Raw genomic sequence first — 15,797 nt, 5'->3', positions numbered from 1 at the left:
CTTTATCAGAATCAAAAAAGCACCAAGTGTCAAGCTGGTAGTAAGAAATAAAGAAATTTATAATTATTTACATACCAATTCACAATATTTTTATATGTCTACAATATTTATTTGCATAATAGTTTACAAAATTTGCGTATGAAGTTTATAATTAGTTACATACCAGTTTAACAAATGTACATATAATGTTTATAATTATTTACATACCAGTTCACAAAATTTACATATGAAGTTTATAGTTATTTATATACCAGTTTACAAAATTTACACATGAAGTTTATATTATTTACATACCAGTTTACAAAATTTATATATGAAGTTTATAATTATTTACATACCAGTTTACAAAATTTATATATGAAGTTTATAATTATTTACATACCAGTTTACAATAGTTCACAATAACTTACATATGTTAATTCAGAATTCAAACAACAAAAATCAGCGTTATATTTTCAAAATTTTCACAGGACTAGTTTCGATGGTTTTACCGAACCACCATCCTCAGCTGCAAAACCGCAATATAACGCTGATTTTTGTTGTTTGACTTCTGAATTAGTATTTATTCGGCGTGTTATTGTGTCTTAACTTACATATGTGTTAGACAATTAATAACTTATATACGTTACATACAATTAATAATTTACATACAATTAACACAATCAATTACTCACATACGATTAATAACTTATATATAAATAAATATTTATTAGACATTTTAATTAGAAATACAATGTTTCAAAGAATTTTAATTATTTTAAGTTAGCGTTTATCTATTTTTCATTTTCATTAAAAATGAGCATGAATAACGCACCAGAAATTCTATGGAACTAATTAATTTACAACATGATATAAATCTTATTCAAAGATTTTAGAACACAAATTTGATTAACTTGTCAAAAAATAAACTCAGTTACAAATTTTTTCACAAAGAATAATCGCTTTTTTGGGAATAGGTTATTTAAAAGAACAGCTCCCCCCCCTCCCCCGCGGTTGAAAGTCGATAAGGAAAAAACCTGATTGACTGATGAACATCTGTCCGTGAAGATAGTTTCTTTAGTAATTTTTCGCCAAGACCGCAAAATTTACTCGAATTGAAGCACCATCTGTCAAGCTCTAGGAAGGAATAAAGAAGTCTATAATTATTTACAAACAAACATACACATTTTTATTTATGCTTCGAAGAAAAGTTAATAAACAAGAGATTAGGTTGTTATTATTTATTCTCAAGTTTTGCCCCACTTAATAAATTTTATCTGAAAACTTTTCGTAAATCATTTAAAGATTAATTAAACACATTAGAATTAATTGAAAGAAATGTCAGCCTAAGAGTTTAGTATTTAGCTGTCAAATATATTTGAAATACTCGTATGAAGTGTAACCAACAAAAATGTCTTGCAGGTGCCAAACTTTAGACGTCAGATAGAAAATAAATAAATTTGAATTTTTTCGCTTTGAGTTATTACTATTGTTTTTGCATGTTTTGATAAATGTTTAGTAAGCGAAACTTAAAATTTATTAAAACTATTTTTTACTTAATCAAAAATTGACCGTCAACTGTTATCATATCGTCCACTCCACCAACATGCAGTGAGTGTGAGACCAGTAGCCTAGATCCCACTTCAAATATTTGTGGTTGTAATACTTCTATGTAACATTCCATGAACTTTCAAGTAGAACGTTTTTGGCACGTACTACCAGAATGTTCCTGGAACATTTTGGAAAAACGTTCTAAACCAAGTCTGTATACTGCTGTTCAATAACGGACGTCAAAAAATGATACTACTAACACTTGTGTATAACGTTGCTAGAACGTTATGAATGTTCCTGTAATGTTCTGGAGAACGTTCTGAATGATGTCAGTAGGTTACAGCTTTATAGAGAACAGCAGAATATCAAAATGTGGCACTATTAACACTTTTGTGAAACATTCCTTAAGTTCTGGTAGAACATTTTGAATATCGTTTCAAAAGTACCTGTGTTGTCCGCTAAAATGTCTGTCCTAATACTGTTGTAACACATGACGTTTAAGCACGCTCAGTAGAACGTACTTGATAGCAGATGCTGAAACTTTTCGAAAAGTATCAGTGTTGTACTTCGGAATGTACGTAATTAAAAACACGGTTGTAACAGGAACCACTTTTAGCACGTCATATAGAATGTTCTGTATACACATAATATTGCGATAGAGCAAGCGATACTCTCTCTGAACGCGTTCTGAGCGTTTCGATGCTGTTTGAGATGTTGCTAAGTTTCAATTTTTATCAAAAGATTAATTGTTCAGTTTGTACATTTGTCAAAATGGACAAGATAAAATAAGAATTTTTACTGAAATTATTCATTACAATTATGCGTGTTTATTGCCCAAATATCTAAAATTTAGAATTTAAACCCACGTTGCTGACACCTAGTTCAGAGTATCCAAAGACGTTTAAGGCAATATACGCAATAGAACTTTATGTTAGGGATAGTAAAGCAACAAGAATCAACTTAAAATCCCTTCAGTTCTAATCAATAGTCCCAATTCCAATCTATCTTTACTTTCAGATTTTAAAGCAATTATTTTACAGTTTTTTTTTTTTTTTTGTCAATAGATGGCACCAGTAGTTTTATTTATTTCTTTAGTGGAACATTCTTTAGTTTTTTGTGCTTGTTTATCGCATGGATATGCTTTTTCTTCGTTGTTTTCATTCCTGCAGCTGAAGAAGCAGGTTCTATTTTACCTTGTAAACTTAGTCTATAAATTTACATAGCATAAGCTGATTCTTGTTGTTTTAGTACCTTAATTTGTTCTTTGGTTTGTTATTTTAGATAGTCATAAAATTTTAATTATCAGGACTCTACTTACCTTGAACTTCAGGTGCTCGATCATTTCTTCTTTTTTCGAATCCATGTAAATGAAAGCTTGTTGTTAATTTATTAACATGTTTAAAATTTTTTTGGTGAGTTAATTCAGTGACTTTAGCTGTACTCAGCAAAATCTTGGGATTCCACGCAACACCTGTAAAGGAGCAATTCAGAATCAAAATTCATAAGAATTTTTCAGTACCACATGGACTTTTCTATCCAAAACATCCTAGATAATTAATTAAATAATATTTTTTATTTATATTTTTTTCCCGTTGCATTTAAGTTTAACTAACAGTTAATAGTTTATTTTTGAGTTTTTCATTTACGCTCCGTTTCGTCACGTATTCGCTAAGTCCAGAGGCTTATGCAGATTTCAAGGCAAATGGAGTCGTTTAAATCGAGAAGAGAAACCGTAACTGGCATCACCCTGCAGTACAGACTTATGTCTGTTGCTGCTGTCTTTCTTGTCTTGCCTGACTGATGCGACTCTTATATAATCCTTGAACATTAAGCACGGTTTTGGCAAGTATGAACTTTCAAACAAAGTATGAACAAGAGAGTTAGATTGTCTGACCGATCTGAGAATTGTATCTTTGAGTAGACCCTTACGAAAAATGTTTATAGTGGCACCTACTCCGTTGGGAACTTCTGTTTTGAAGCATTCTAAAGGAGTTGAACACAGTTTGTTTTACAAAATTTTGTATGGCATTTTCATAAGGAAGCTCTGGCGCTGCAGCCAGTTAATTTATTGCACGTTCCAGCCAGAAACTATAAGTAAAGAGAGAGTTCCTGTTTGTATTATAAGGAGTGTGTATTATTTATTATTATTATTATTATAAAGAAGACTTAGATTTCATGTTTGTATTATTTCAAATTAAGTAGTGAGAAAATAAATTTGAGTTTATAGTATTTTACATTCATTGTGTCTGTTGCTTCCACACGAACGTATGTTGTTCTTCCAACTTCTGTTGTTTATGTGTCTGTTGTTTAAGTTAGAGAACGTTTAAAGAGTGCTGTATTTAAGTATTTTTAGTATAACGAAATTTTTACTTAGCATCTAAATGCACTTGCATATAAAAGACCAAACCATAAGGAGAGATTTAAGGAAAGTTACAGCTTTCCTGAAAGCTGTACCTGACACGTTACGCTAGGTATTGTTAAGTGTTATAGATAACATTTTTGCTATTTTTCGGACAAGCAACACCTGTAATAACTAAGTGATAAAAACATGTCTTCTTTAACATATCTTTTCATAAAATCACAGACTAGAAAGTTAAAATATTTATTTTTGTTCATTTTCAGGTACATCCACTCAAAAGAGAAACCTTTCAAGTGCACGGAGTGTGGCAAAGGCTTCTGTCAATCCCGGACACTCGCTGTCCACCGTATTTTACACATGGAGGACTCACCACACAAATGTCCAACTTGTGGACGGACCTTCAATCAACGCAGCAACCTCAAGACCCATCTCCTTACGCACACGGATATAAAGCCTTACAACTGCGACTCCTGTGGCAAAGTGTTCAGGAGGAATTGCGATCTCAGGAGACACACGTTAACGCATACTCTGGGTCTGCCAGAGGCCCCCTGTGAAGAAGGAGCTATGTCGCCTTCTAACAGTTGTGATCGCTTTTACCCGGGTGAAGACGACGACGATGATGATAGTCATTCTCAAGAAATTGTCGTCGATGTCGAGAACTGATAACCAACTCCAAATCCTCCCTGTTTCGATGTAGTATTATTAATTTATAGATTGTTATTCAAAAGATTATTGAATGTAATACCCATTTTAATCAGTAAACTTAACCCTTTAGCTCCCCAAAAGACGTCGTCAGTAAAAAGGTTTATTTGCTTGTCTCATGGTTAACATATTAGTAATGCGTTACAATAGTACGCCGAATAACAACTTTCGGAAATATACGAATATGTAACTAACGCGTGAACAAAATGCCAAAATATACGAAGCCACCAGTGTTGAGAAAATAAAGTTACTAGCCATTGCACAAGCGATATTAAAATGGTATTGCACAAAATACACAAAAGGCAATGTTATGGCACTTTACAAGTGATACCACACCAAGAAAAGGCCAATACTGATGAAACGCTGCGTTATATTTTGAAATTTTCGCTACGGCATCCTATTTACGTATGTATGCAAGAAAATCACAACCTTATATTTTATAGAACTTTGAGCAGTGGTTTCAGTGTTAAACCACCGGGAGCGAAAGGGTTAAATTTGAACTCAAAGCAGCTCCACAGATACCAGGAGAGATAAAAGCTTTCACTTATTTTCCCAGATTTATATATATAATTTTTAGTTATAATCGCACTTACGAGTTTTGTTACAAAATATACAGCAAAATTTTAGCATAAAAATAATAATAATGGTGAGAAAAAAAAATAGCAATGGAATTAAATTAATTCCATATTAGTATAACTAGAAATATATAAATAAGCATTTTCATTAGTATTTTAATAAGAAAAGTTCAAAAGTTTTTCTATGAACTCTTCACAATGTCTTTAATGCATAAGTTCATTTAGGAGCTGTTCATAACATGTCTGGAAATTATTTAATCTATAGCGTACCCCTAATCTTAATATTCGAAGGACATCCTCAGTTCATTAAAAGAGAACGTACAAATGTTAAATTTAATAAAATAGTTTTTTGTGGTAGATTTTTTTTTCCAATAGTGACTCCCCCCCCCTCCCCAAGAGAAAATGAAATGTTCTGCAGAATTTTTTTACCTGTTAAAGAAGTCAGACTTCTGTCTGATCGCCTTCAAAATCGGTAAAATTGTTTAAAATCTACGGCAAATTAAGGTTACTTTTTTGCCTGATTTTAATTAGTTGATTGAAATCGAAACCAAGCTATTTGGCTACTTAATACCACACTTGGTGACATTTCTCTGTCACTTGGCAATATTTATAATCTATTTTGTTCTTATTTGGTGACTTAAATTTAATTTCAAAAATTTTTTCTCTAATAGTTTGATGAGCGGAACTTCGGTAATTCGATAAAAATATCCAAATACTAACATTAATCGCGATCACATTAACCGGCATCTACTGTGTTGTAGCCTTGTGAAATCAGCAATGTTAATTTCATTTTTTAAACCAAGAATTGGAAAACCTATTTTTGGAAGGTTAATTTAATATTACTCCTGTTAAATTAATATCATGAAGATAGTTGAACAATATGGAATTATTTTTGCCAGTATTTCATTCAGCAATTCCATCTTATGTCTCTTCTGGGTCCGCTTACTTCTCTGCTTTATTTTTGTATGTAACAACACACTTGATTACACAGAGGTTAGGTTTGCATATGTAATAGATATTGTACAGATTGCAGTGCTATTAATTTTATTAAAATTGTACATTTTGTGTAATATGTAGTGTTTGTTTATATTTAGTGTGTAATATTTAGTGTTCCTGGTGTGTGTAGAGGTATTTTTTTATCGTGAGGGAGGAATAAGTAAAACCTAGAAGTGCACTAAGGTTACCCAGATTTATTTTAAAATAATTTTTATGAAATGACGTGTTTTTTTCTAAAATATTTTTACACCTTCTATAGAAGCGTCTGTTTTGCATGCAGAGGCACCTAAAATATGGAAAGATGAAATTCTAATTTTTTGATACCACACATACGATACAATTTCGGAAAAAGTTGCCATCACAGGAACGAAAGTTGTGATTCCAATTAAACTTTCTTTTAATATTTTGCAATAGAATTTCAATTAATCGAATTTGGATAACTTGAAATTTTCATTTAAGTTGACTGGAATGTTTGCTCTTTGTGAAATGTATAGAAAGTTATTAAGCTTTCCTCGATAAGTCGAATTTTTGTAAATCGATAAATCGAAAAACTTACTAAGTCGAACTTTCTCGAAGAATGCTAAAATTATTTTCTTTACATTTTTTTTTTTAGACAAGCCGGAGATATCTCCTAATGACAGAACTTGTTACAAAGTCTTTTCCGGAATGTTACTTTTGTTATGTTTTGTTAGTATGTTGCCAGGAATTTATCATCCACGAAACGTGCCAATGCTGCCTTTTCGTAAAACTTAAGAACTTTGATTTATATTTAACGCGACCTTGTAGGCAATCAGTTCTGAGAATGTTACCATTTATCTTATAAGCAGTAAACAAGTTTCTTAACCAGTTAACTGTGATTGACGAGTATACTAGTCATGCGAATATTATGTTAATGAAATGGAGAGATAAGAGGGAGGTTTATTTAGTAAGTACTGTACATAATGACAACGTAATAGAAACAGAGAAAAAAAAAATAACAACAAAACCGGAACTAGTGATTGATTACAATAAAAAAAGGGTGGAATGGATATGAGCGATGAAATTATCATAGCATACTCCACAGCGAGAAAACGACTCAAAAAGTACTACAAACAGATATTTCTCCATTTCTTAGACATTATGTGTTTGAATGGATTCATATTATATAAAAAAAATAATGGATCATTATCGCGTATCAACTTTTTGCTCAAATTTATTGAAGATATTTTTGCGACGTATCCAATTGAAAGAAATAAATGGACACAAACTCGGCCATTTAGACCTAATATAAGCCAATTAGGCGGGAATCATGTTCCGGATTACGTATATACCCGAGACGTCGAAAAAAAAAACAACCCTACGCGAAGGTGTTCGCATTGCTACAAACGGTAAAATCAGGAAGGAATCCCGTTACTGGTGTTCGATTTGCAATGTCCCATTGTGTATAGTACCCTGTTTCGCTGAATATCACTTCACAGTAGTCATTTAAATTCTTACTTTTATACTATGTATAATATTTAATTTAATTTATTGCGGTTTTAGTTTAATATGTATGTAATATATGCTTATGTTAAACAAATAAGTAAATATTAGTAATAAAATTTTCAATTTTATAAAATAAACCCATCTTTTTTCATCCAATGTCTTACCAGCGCAACTTACTCTGTGACTGACGAATATACTCGTCATGGCTCGATTCTGGCGACAAAAAACGGTGCGCACTCTTAAACGACAGCGCCACAGTTAACTGGTTAATGATCAAACTTAATTTTTTATAAACATATCTTACTGATATAATTTAAAATAAAATTCATTTAATTTATAATACATTCTAATAAAATTTGTTATGAACATTTACAGTATATTTGTAATTTTAATAAAAGGTGTTTCTAGTATGTATACCGTATTTCCTTGCGTATTTTTGCTCTTTTTTTAAACTAATTTTATGTCCAAAGATCGAGAGGAGAAAATTACCCGAATAATTAATTTCCAAAGAACGCGGTTACAATAAGAATATTGCAAAAGCAAAGCAGTAATGGACTGCACGCAACTATCAGAATATTGTAATGGACTACAGGCAACTATCAGAATATTGTAATGGACTACTGGCAACTATCACAAAACTACTGGCAACTATTAAAATATTATTTTTTAAAAGAAACCTACATTCCAATAAAAATACATATTGACAATACAAAATCAAATAAGATAGCTTCATTTTTGCTTCCCGTAATTTGAAACACGCTCGTTTTTACAGTTACTCCTGCTACTTCTTAAGCCTCAAATCATGTATAAATACTTAAACGTAGATGGTGCATGTGCAACTGTGTTAGCGAATAGACGGAGACATACATAGACGGTGCATGTGCAACTGATTTAGCGAAATCTTAGAATAAATGTTACTTTGTGTTGGTTTTGCAGGGACGGGTATGTTCCTGTATTAGGCTCGCATAAAGTTCAACAGTTAGAAGGGAAAGGTTCGACCTGACCTTTGCAGGTAGTCTACGAAAGTTTGTCTTTGTTAGTAAGAAGAAAAAAATCACTATGTGGATAAATTCATTTTAAAATTAAAGGGAGCTCGCACTCTGACCGCATTGAAGAAAGAGAAAATTACTCGAATATTTTTCACATTTCTAGAAACTGACGCTAAATAGGTATCAAGAGAAATACGTGAGAAGACACGGTTTATATATATATATATTTTTACTATGTCACTAAAAATGTCACAAAAATCCTGTTATTTTTTAAAAATTTCACCAACCTTTTTTTTTTTTAAAAAAAAAATCTGAGGCCGTAATGTGCAAAATCCAAAGTATGCATCTTAGTGTAACACTTATACTTCCTCACAAAATGTAAAAACTATAAATGTAGTCAACATTCAACTATACAGAATCCACAGAATCATTTGACTGAACTATGGAAAGAAATGTAATGATTTGTAATATAAAATTATATGTGTGATGTTCGTTGATCTGCTATATTTAAAACAAGGCTGCTTTTTGTGGTAAGCAGTACTAAGTTATTATTATCTATTTTTCTGTCAATGCATTTCTGAATGTTGGTTAAAATTTAACTTATATAAGGAAAGAAGTTGAAGTGAGTTTCTTGAAAAATTTACCGGAATGTTGTTTTCAATATGTACTGAACTTTGGGTTCAAAAGTCTATTTGAAAAAATGATTGTGTGGAAGATATGTTAGAAATAAAATATATTGAACCAATTTGTATTTTTTTTTTTCTTTTTACATCTAAATATGATCACTGTTTGAAGTTATGACTATTGTATAATGAACAGTAGATTTCTAGAACGTAATGATTTATCTGCCCAACGGTAAAGACCTCTTAAGTAAAAAAAAAAAAAAAAAAAAAAAAATCTGATGCGGCCACCGCGTGAGTTCCTATACATATTTCTTGCACACATCGTTTACACTTATTTCCGCTAATTTTTCTAATTTTATTAACCTATTCCTGGAGGCAAGTTGCAAAGGACAACAAAAATTGCAAATTTTGAATTAAATATTTCGGACAATTTTTGTCGTACCCGAATCAAGCTTTTTATAATTTTAATTTTTTTTTTTATAACCAGTATAAAAATTTTTCAAAATTAAGTATAGTGACTGGGACACCGCATTAAAGCTATATTTGTTTATTTGTCCAATTTTTTTTTTTAATTTGACATTGCTAAAACATGAATATTTGCGCCATTTAAAACACTTGTGTAATTGAAGTATATGACTAAGACAACGACTGCGCGAATAAAGACCGGGTGAGATATTTTTAAGTAACAAGTAACTTAAAATAGAACATAATTATGTTAGCCTAACACCTTTCCACAGGTCACTTAACGCGCAGGCAAGCTCATAAAAGTTGGCGTAAACAAGCCTAAGGTTAGAAGCGCTCAACGCCACAGAAATCTAATTGCTAATAAATCAAAGATATCATCGTGGCCTTCGGGCAGTCAGAACACGCTCTCTGTCTTTCTCTCTCTCACTAAATTCACATTGCAGAACCTCCCCTTAAATACTAACTTCTTTCTACCTCATTAATATAAACGCACGCTACATCATTTACATTCTGCCAAGAAAGCGTAAGCTGAAAGCGCGAGTGATAGGAAAATTGCTTCGAAATAAATTAAGTATTAAATAACTTAAATAAATCCCCACAAATAACTAAAAAGTGAAAAAAAGCTGTATTATTATATTCAGACTCTTACGTTGTTAAAAGAACGTTAAGTTTTATATTTTTAATAGGTATTTGAAAATTTCACTTGTATTTTCATCTATAAGACTGATACTACTGCTTATGTTTTTAGCCCAAAGGACGTTAGCCCAGAAGAACTATTAATTTCGTTTTGGCATTTTGCGTTGATTCACTATAAATATCGGCTCACTTTTCAAATTGTTGCCATCAAATATTATTGCCCCGTGTTATATTTAAAGAAATTAAAGAAAGTGTTGCCGCTGCTCGCTTTGAAATCGTTGAGTTTTTAATCAAAAATCGTTAAAGTTTTACAAAATATGAAATAGGCAATGAAACAAATTTGAGTTTCAAAATTAAGGCTTCCAAGTGCCCATATTCAGGTGGAAACCTACGTTATTCAAAATTTGATGGCTCTCGGTCGTTGTTCTTTCACAGTGCAAGGAACATACATTCGTGCAGATTCTTCATTATTTAATTTCTTTAAGTGTAATACAGGACGATAATATTTGGTGGCAACAATTTTAAAAGTGATTTTACCCTTTTAGTGATTCGACGCAAAATGCTGTTTCGAGACTAAGAGCCCTTCTGTATTAACACCTCTTTGGGCTAAAAAATCTGAAAGAGTTGAGATTTTAACGATTGTCCGAAAAGGCTTTTCTAAGGTTTAATGTGGTTTATCAGTAGAGATTATCAATAGATATTGCTCAAGTGAAATAATGAAACATTTTAGAGGATAGTAGATGAATACACATTTAGACTAACATGAGAACGTTCTATATCTTTTGTACTATATCTATTTCATTAAAAATTATTGCATATTTTTGTCTTTTTTATTATAACTTTCTTAGGTTCCTGGCCGCTCGAGCGTTAGATTTCTAAGGAATAATAGAATATATATACATATATATAAAACAAAAGGCAAGACCTTAGTCTCGTGTAAAGATATGCTTGTTTTAAATACTTTGTGATTTTGTTCTTGAGTTTTAAAGAATAAATCTAAAAAATTGAAAAAAAAAAAAAATGTTAGCAGGAGTGAGTCTAAGAGCAGATTTGTAACCTGCGTTGCGCAACGACAGCATTAAAAACCTTAACAAACCCTGTGATGCGATGTTAAAATCTGAATTCTTTAAGCTTGTGTTGCATGTTGTTTAAAAAAATTCAAGACTTCTTTTTTAATCGTTAGGAAAATTCAACGAAGGAAACCAAGAAAACAAACATTTAAAAAATCACTAATTTCATATTTTACTTGTTCACAGAATGGCAACACCGAAAATGATGCAGTGCACCATATGCACAGCGTGGGCGGTAGCCCATTTAATAAATTCTTTCGCCATGCATACCGAACAGGCTTCTTTCTCCCGGCATGCAACTGGCATGCGACCCCAGGGACCCCTCCACCACCCCCTGCGGGTCGGAACAAGACTCCTTGAGGTCACAAGTATCGCTTGACAAGCAGTGGCAAAAGCATGATTCAATTACTTTGCCTGCGCAACGCAGCCCACGGCGATGTTAAAAGGGGGCGGGTCCAAAGTGATTCGAAACAATATTGTTGAGCAGATGAGATTTATATAATACGCGTGATTCGAAATAATTCACCCGATTTCATGTCGGAAACTTACCAACACAAAGAAATAAACAATACGTAAAATGAAAGAAAAAAAATTGTCCACATTTTCCTTGTTTCCTGTAACTTCTTTACAACAAAATTCCAAGCATTATAATAATTTTGCGAACTTTTTTACAATTGCTGTAAGCGTTTTTGGTTGTGAGAGTTTCCTAAGTAAAAATGATTTTGAAAGTATTTTAGAACGATAAATGTTTATTTTGCATTTAAGAAGAGTTTACGAACTTATGAGGTATTTTCTTCCGCCTATCAGCATGCCTTCGTGATGTAACGGTAGCACACTTGACGCCTATTCGAGCAGCCCAGATTCGAGCCCTGGCGACGACAGTGAACAGTGACAGTTGCTTCAGAAACTTTAATGACTCTACGAAATAAAAATGTTTATTTTGCACAGTATCACAAACTACAATCAGTAGTTACGCTTCAGACACTATAGTTTTCAACCGGCCGCCGAGATATTTCTAGTACTTTCTGCTTCTCAAAATTATTGGAAAGCAATACGAGCGTCTACTAATGGGTTACAGCTAACATAGTGGTCAATTATATTTATTCGATTACAATACCTATTACGATGATACAGGGACCGGACCAAAATGTCACCAGATGGTGGCCACGTTTTGCGTCTTTTGTAGATTTCTCGCCAAATTTGGCGACAAAATAAGTAGCCAAAACCCTTATCAGCTTGGCGATATCTCGCCAAATTACTCAATGTTAAATGGACTTACTCCTGAATTCTTAGTTTTCCGGCATAGCTTAGCTCGTTTAGATTTTTTTTATGTTTTTCTTACATTTCTCTTTCTTTTTTATGTTACATTACACAGAAAAATAAAACAATTTCACATATAATTACACTAAAATCTATGTACAAAAATGTGTAACGTGTATACGAATCAGTTTCTCTTAGAAAGTTCTCCACGAAGGCATCCCTCCCCTTAGGCAGATAGCCCTAGTATGCTTTGCCGTAATTAAATAAACCAAACCAAACCAAACTATGTACAAAATTGGTAACAATATACTTTCTCCATTGGGATCGCTTTCTTCCATGATAGACAAATATTTGTCATGATGCATGAAGGCTACATTCCCATTTTTGAGCGTCCAAAGTCTAGACGAATTTATGAGTTTCTTCTTCCTCACTTTCGCTGTGTATTTCATCAAACTCTTTTGCTCCATTAACCCCTTCGAGCCGGGTAGCGAAAACGCGCGCTTATCGCGGAGGCCGGCAGTGTCTTCCGCGAGCGTCTCTCCAGGGCCGGGAGGCATATTTCACAAATGCACATTAGCGTAGCCACTGAGGGAGGGGTTTCGAAAATGGACCAATGAGCTGCTATTGCTCTTGTGACGCTAAATCTTCGTGCACGTGAGCATATGTTGTTTACGTTTTAATTTGCATTTGTTTCGCAGTTATAAATATATGGCGTAATAGTAGAAAATCTCGTAGTGCTTTCGTTTTCTGAGTTTGATTAATCACTGACATTTTACTTTCGCAATTTTTATCACGCATTAATATTAGGATTGATGTTCACGGCATATTATGTGGATTAAGAGAATTCAAGTGTATATATTTTTTTTTAAATTGAGCTGAGAATGACTGAAAGTGTTACAAGGAATCTAGCGTTTTCTTATTTCAGTGTTTGCATTCTTTTGATTTTTAAAGTGTAAGATTCAGAATACATATGATCTGATTATATTCATTGTTAACATAAAAAAATTATATGTGAATAAATTGAATATACTCGTTGTGAATACCATAAATTCACTCTGTTTGATGAGTATTTCTTGTGTAGACAGTACATTTAAGAGTGAGCATTTATTAAATGTGAAATTTAACCCACTAAATGTATACGAATGCAAATTAGTAAAGTTCACTTTGAATAAAATTCTGCACTGGTTATTATTATAGAAAATCTTTTTCATATAGACTGCAATAAAAAGTGCTGACTTCTATTTACATATATAATTGGTGTCAATATTTTTCTCATACGCATAGTTTTATGTAAAGATTGCATTTGGGCTCGGATGTTTATAACATATTTCTTTCTTTATCTAATTTAACCACTTATTAAGTAATATTTCACATCAATATTTTTGCGAAGTATCCAACGTGTGTTTGTATTTATTTCAACCAGGTAGTGAAATCTTCATAATTTCCTATATTTGATCTAAATTCGCAATGAAAAGTTTCAGAAGCAATCGACAATGCTTTAATTATTTTGTACAGAAAATTGCGTGGCAGAATATTTTCAACCATCTTGCTTAAATCTTAAAGCACGGGAAAAGTCATGTGACATGACAGAAATATTACTGGATGCTCATTGGTCTATCCTAGAAGCCACTCCCTCGGTGGCTACACAGATGTGCACTTGTGAAATATGCGGCCGGGAGCTTTTTAGCTACTAAGCCTAAATCCATGAAATTTCCGAAGTATCAACGTATTGTTTAATAATGCTCTATACAGTATTTAAACGGCTTATGCTTTATAGATATTTTATATATATATACTTTAATTACCTTATTTCTTATCTAAATGCATATTTTACACATTTTATTTTAATTACTCACCATTTTATGACTTTTAACATTATACATCTGAAAACTAAATATATTACTTAAAATTCTCTTTTCGTATGAAAAATTTGAAAACAGGGATCTACACACAGTCCTACGTTACATTCCTTGAACTCGTAATAACTCATTTGCCGTTTTGGAGGATTTTTCCGGGAATGTGAACAAAAGAAGCATCGTCGTCTCATTTTCTTATCAGTCTCTACTGAACAAAGTTTTGGAAAATGTCTTTCAGTTAATCTTTCAGAATCAATATCAGAATTTCAGAATCAATATCTGAAATATTTTGCATCATTTCTGCTATTTCATGCTCTGTTAAACATTTTCGACACTTCGACATTGAAACGGTAAAAACAGACAGAATTCACGTCTAACAAGATCTAATTATTTTCTAAAAACTGAACTGAACATTTACTTCCCCGTTTGTTTATATAATCAAAAACACGTGTATGTGAGTCATGCTTCTCTCCTTTCGAGTAGAAAGTCTAATGTACATGTATCTGAAACCATATGGGCATACAGTGCCATCTTGTGGCAGAAATTATAGTTTGAAAAACGTTCCAAGGTACTGGCACAGATACGTGACAGTCGGTAGAGAATGCAACAATTCTCTGGCACGCCTGCGTGTCGGCCGGTAGATAAGTGTGTTCGTTGCTGGCACGTATACGTGACAGGCGGCGCGAAGGGGTTAAGTACTCGTACAGATTTACTGAGTGGTATTCAATAAACTCATCAACAACTTTGTGGTTGAAGTCAAAGTTAATGTCATTCATTGGGCTAACTATTTCATTTGTGATAGTTTTTAAAGTTTCTTCACAATTTATAAAATCACTCATTATTTGTGGACATAACTGTTTCCAGGAACCTTTCATTGTTGACTCTTTTATTTCATTATTGTTTTCTTTCTTACATATAGTATTATACTTCTTTGAAAAGTAACTTAACATAGTCCTAACTTACCTGCCAGTTTCGCTGATGTCTATATTCATTATTGCCTTCATATAATATCGTTTATGCGTAGTTATCACTCTTTGAGATCCAGACACTGTATGAGGCAGGTAGTTCTGAGAAGAAGAAACACAACATCGATAAATTCTGCAGATTTTGGGTATTCTGGAGCATTATCTAAGATTAATAAATTGTGAATTTTTATATTTACAATACTACTTAATTCTCGACACGACAGGAAAAATGAACCAGTCTTTATATATTAATGCATTAACCAATAGTTTATAAACCAAAGCTAATAGACTCAAACTGGAAAATAAA

The 15,797-nt window shown here is 32.4% G+C and overlaps 1 protein-coding gene across 1 annotated transcript in view; it reads left to right on the top strand.

Moving 5' to 3' along the window:
* The window catches only part of LOC118185959 (uncharacterized), a 246,753-nt gene extending 237,393 nt beyond the window's left edge, over positions 1–9,360 (top strand). Inside the window, exon 5 of the mRNA XM_085819720.1 lies at positions 4,153–9,360. Within this exon, the coding sequence (XP_085675846.1) occupies positions 4,153–4,552 (400 nt within the window). The 3' untranslated portion in view covers positions 4,553–9,360. The remainder of the gene's footprint in view (positions 1–4,152) is intronic.
* The last annotated feature ends 6,437 nt before the right edge of the window (positions 9,361–15,797 follow it).

The sequence above is a fragment of the Stegodyphus dumicola genome, chromosome 1, assembly GCF_044657685.1.
Source record: "Stegodyphus dumicola isolate Sdum_Otavi_A_Nest chromosome 1, ASM4465768v1".
In the NCBI taxonomy this organism is placed as follows: Eukaryota; Metazoa; Arthropoda; class Arachnida; order Araneae; family Eresidae; genus Stegodyphus; species Stegodyphus dumicola.
This window is presented reverse-complemented; position numbering and strand designations above follow the sequence as displayed.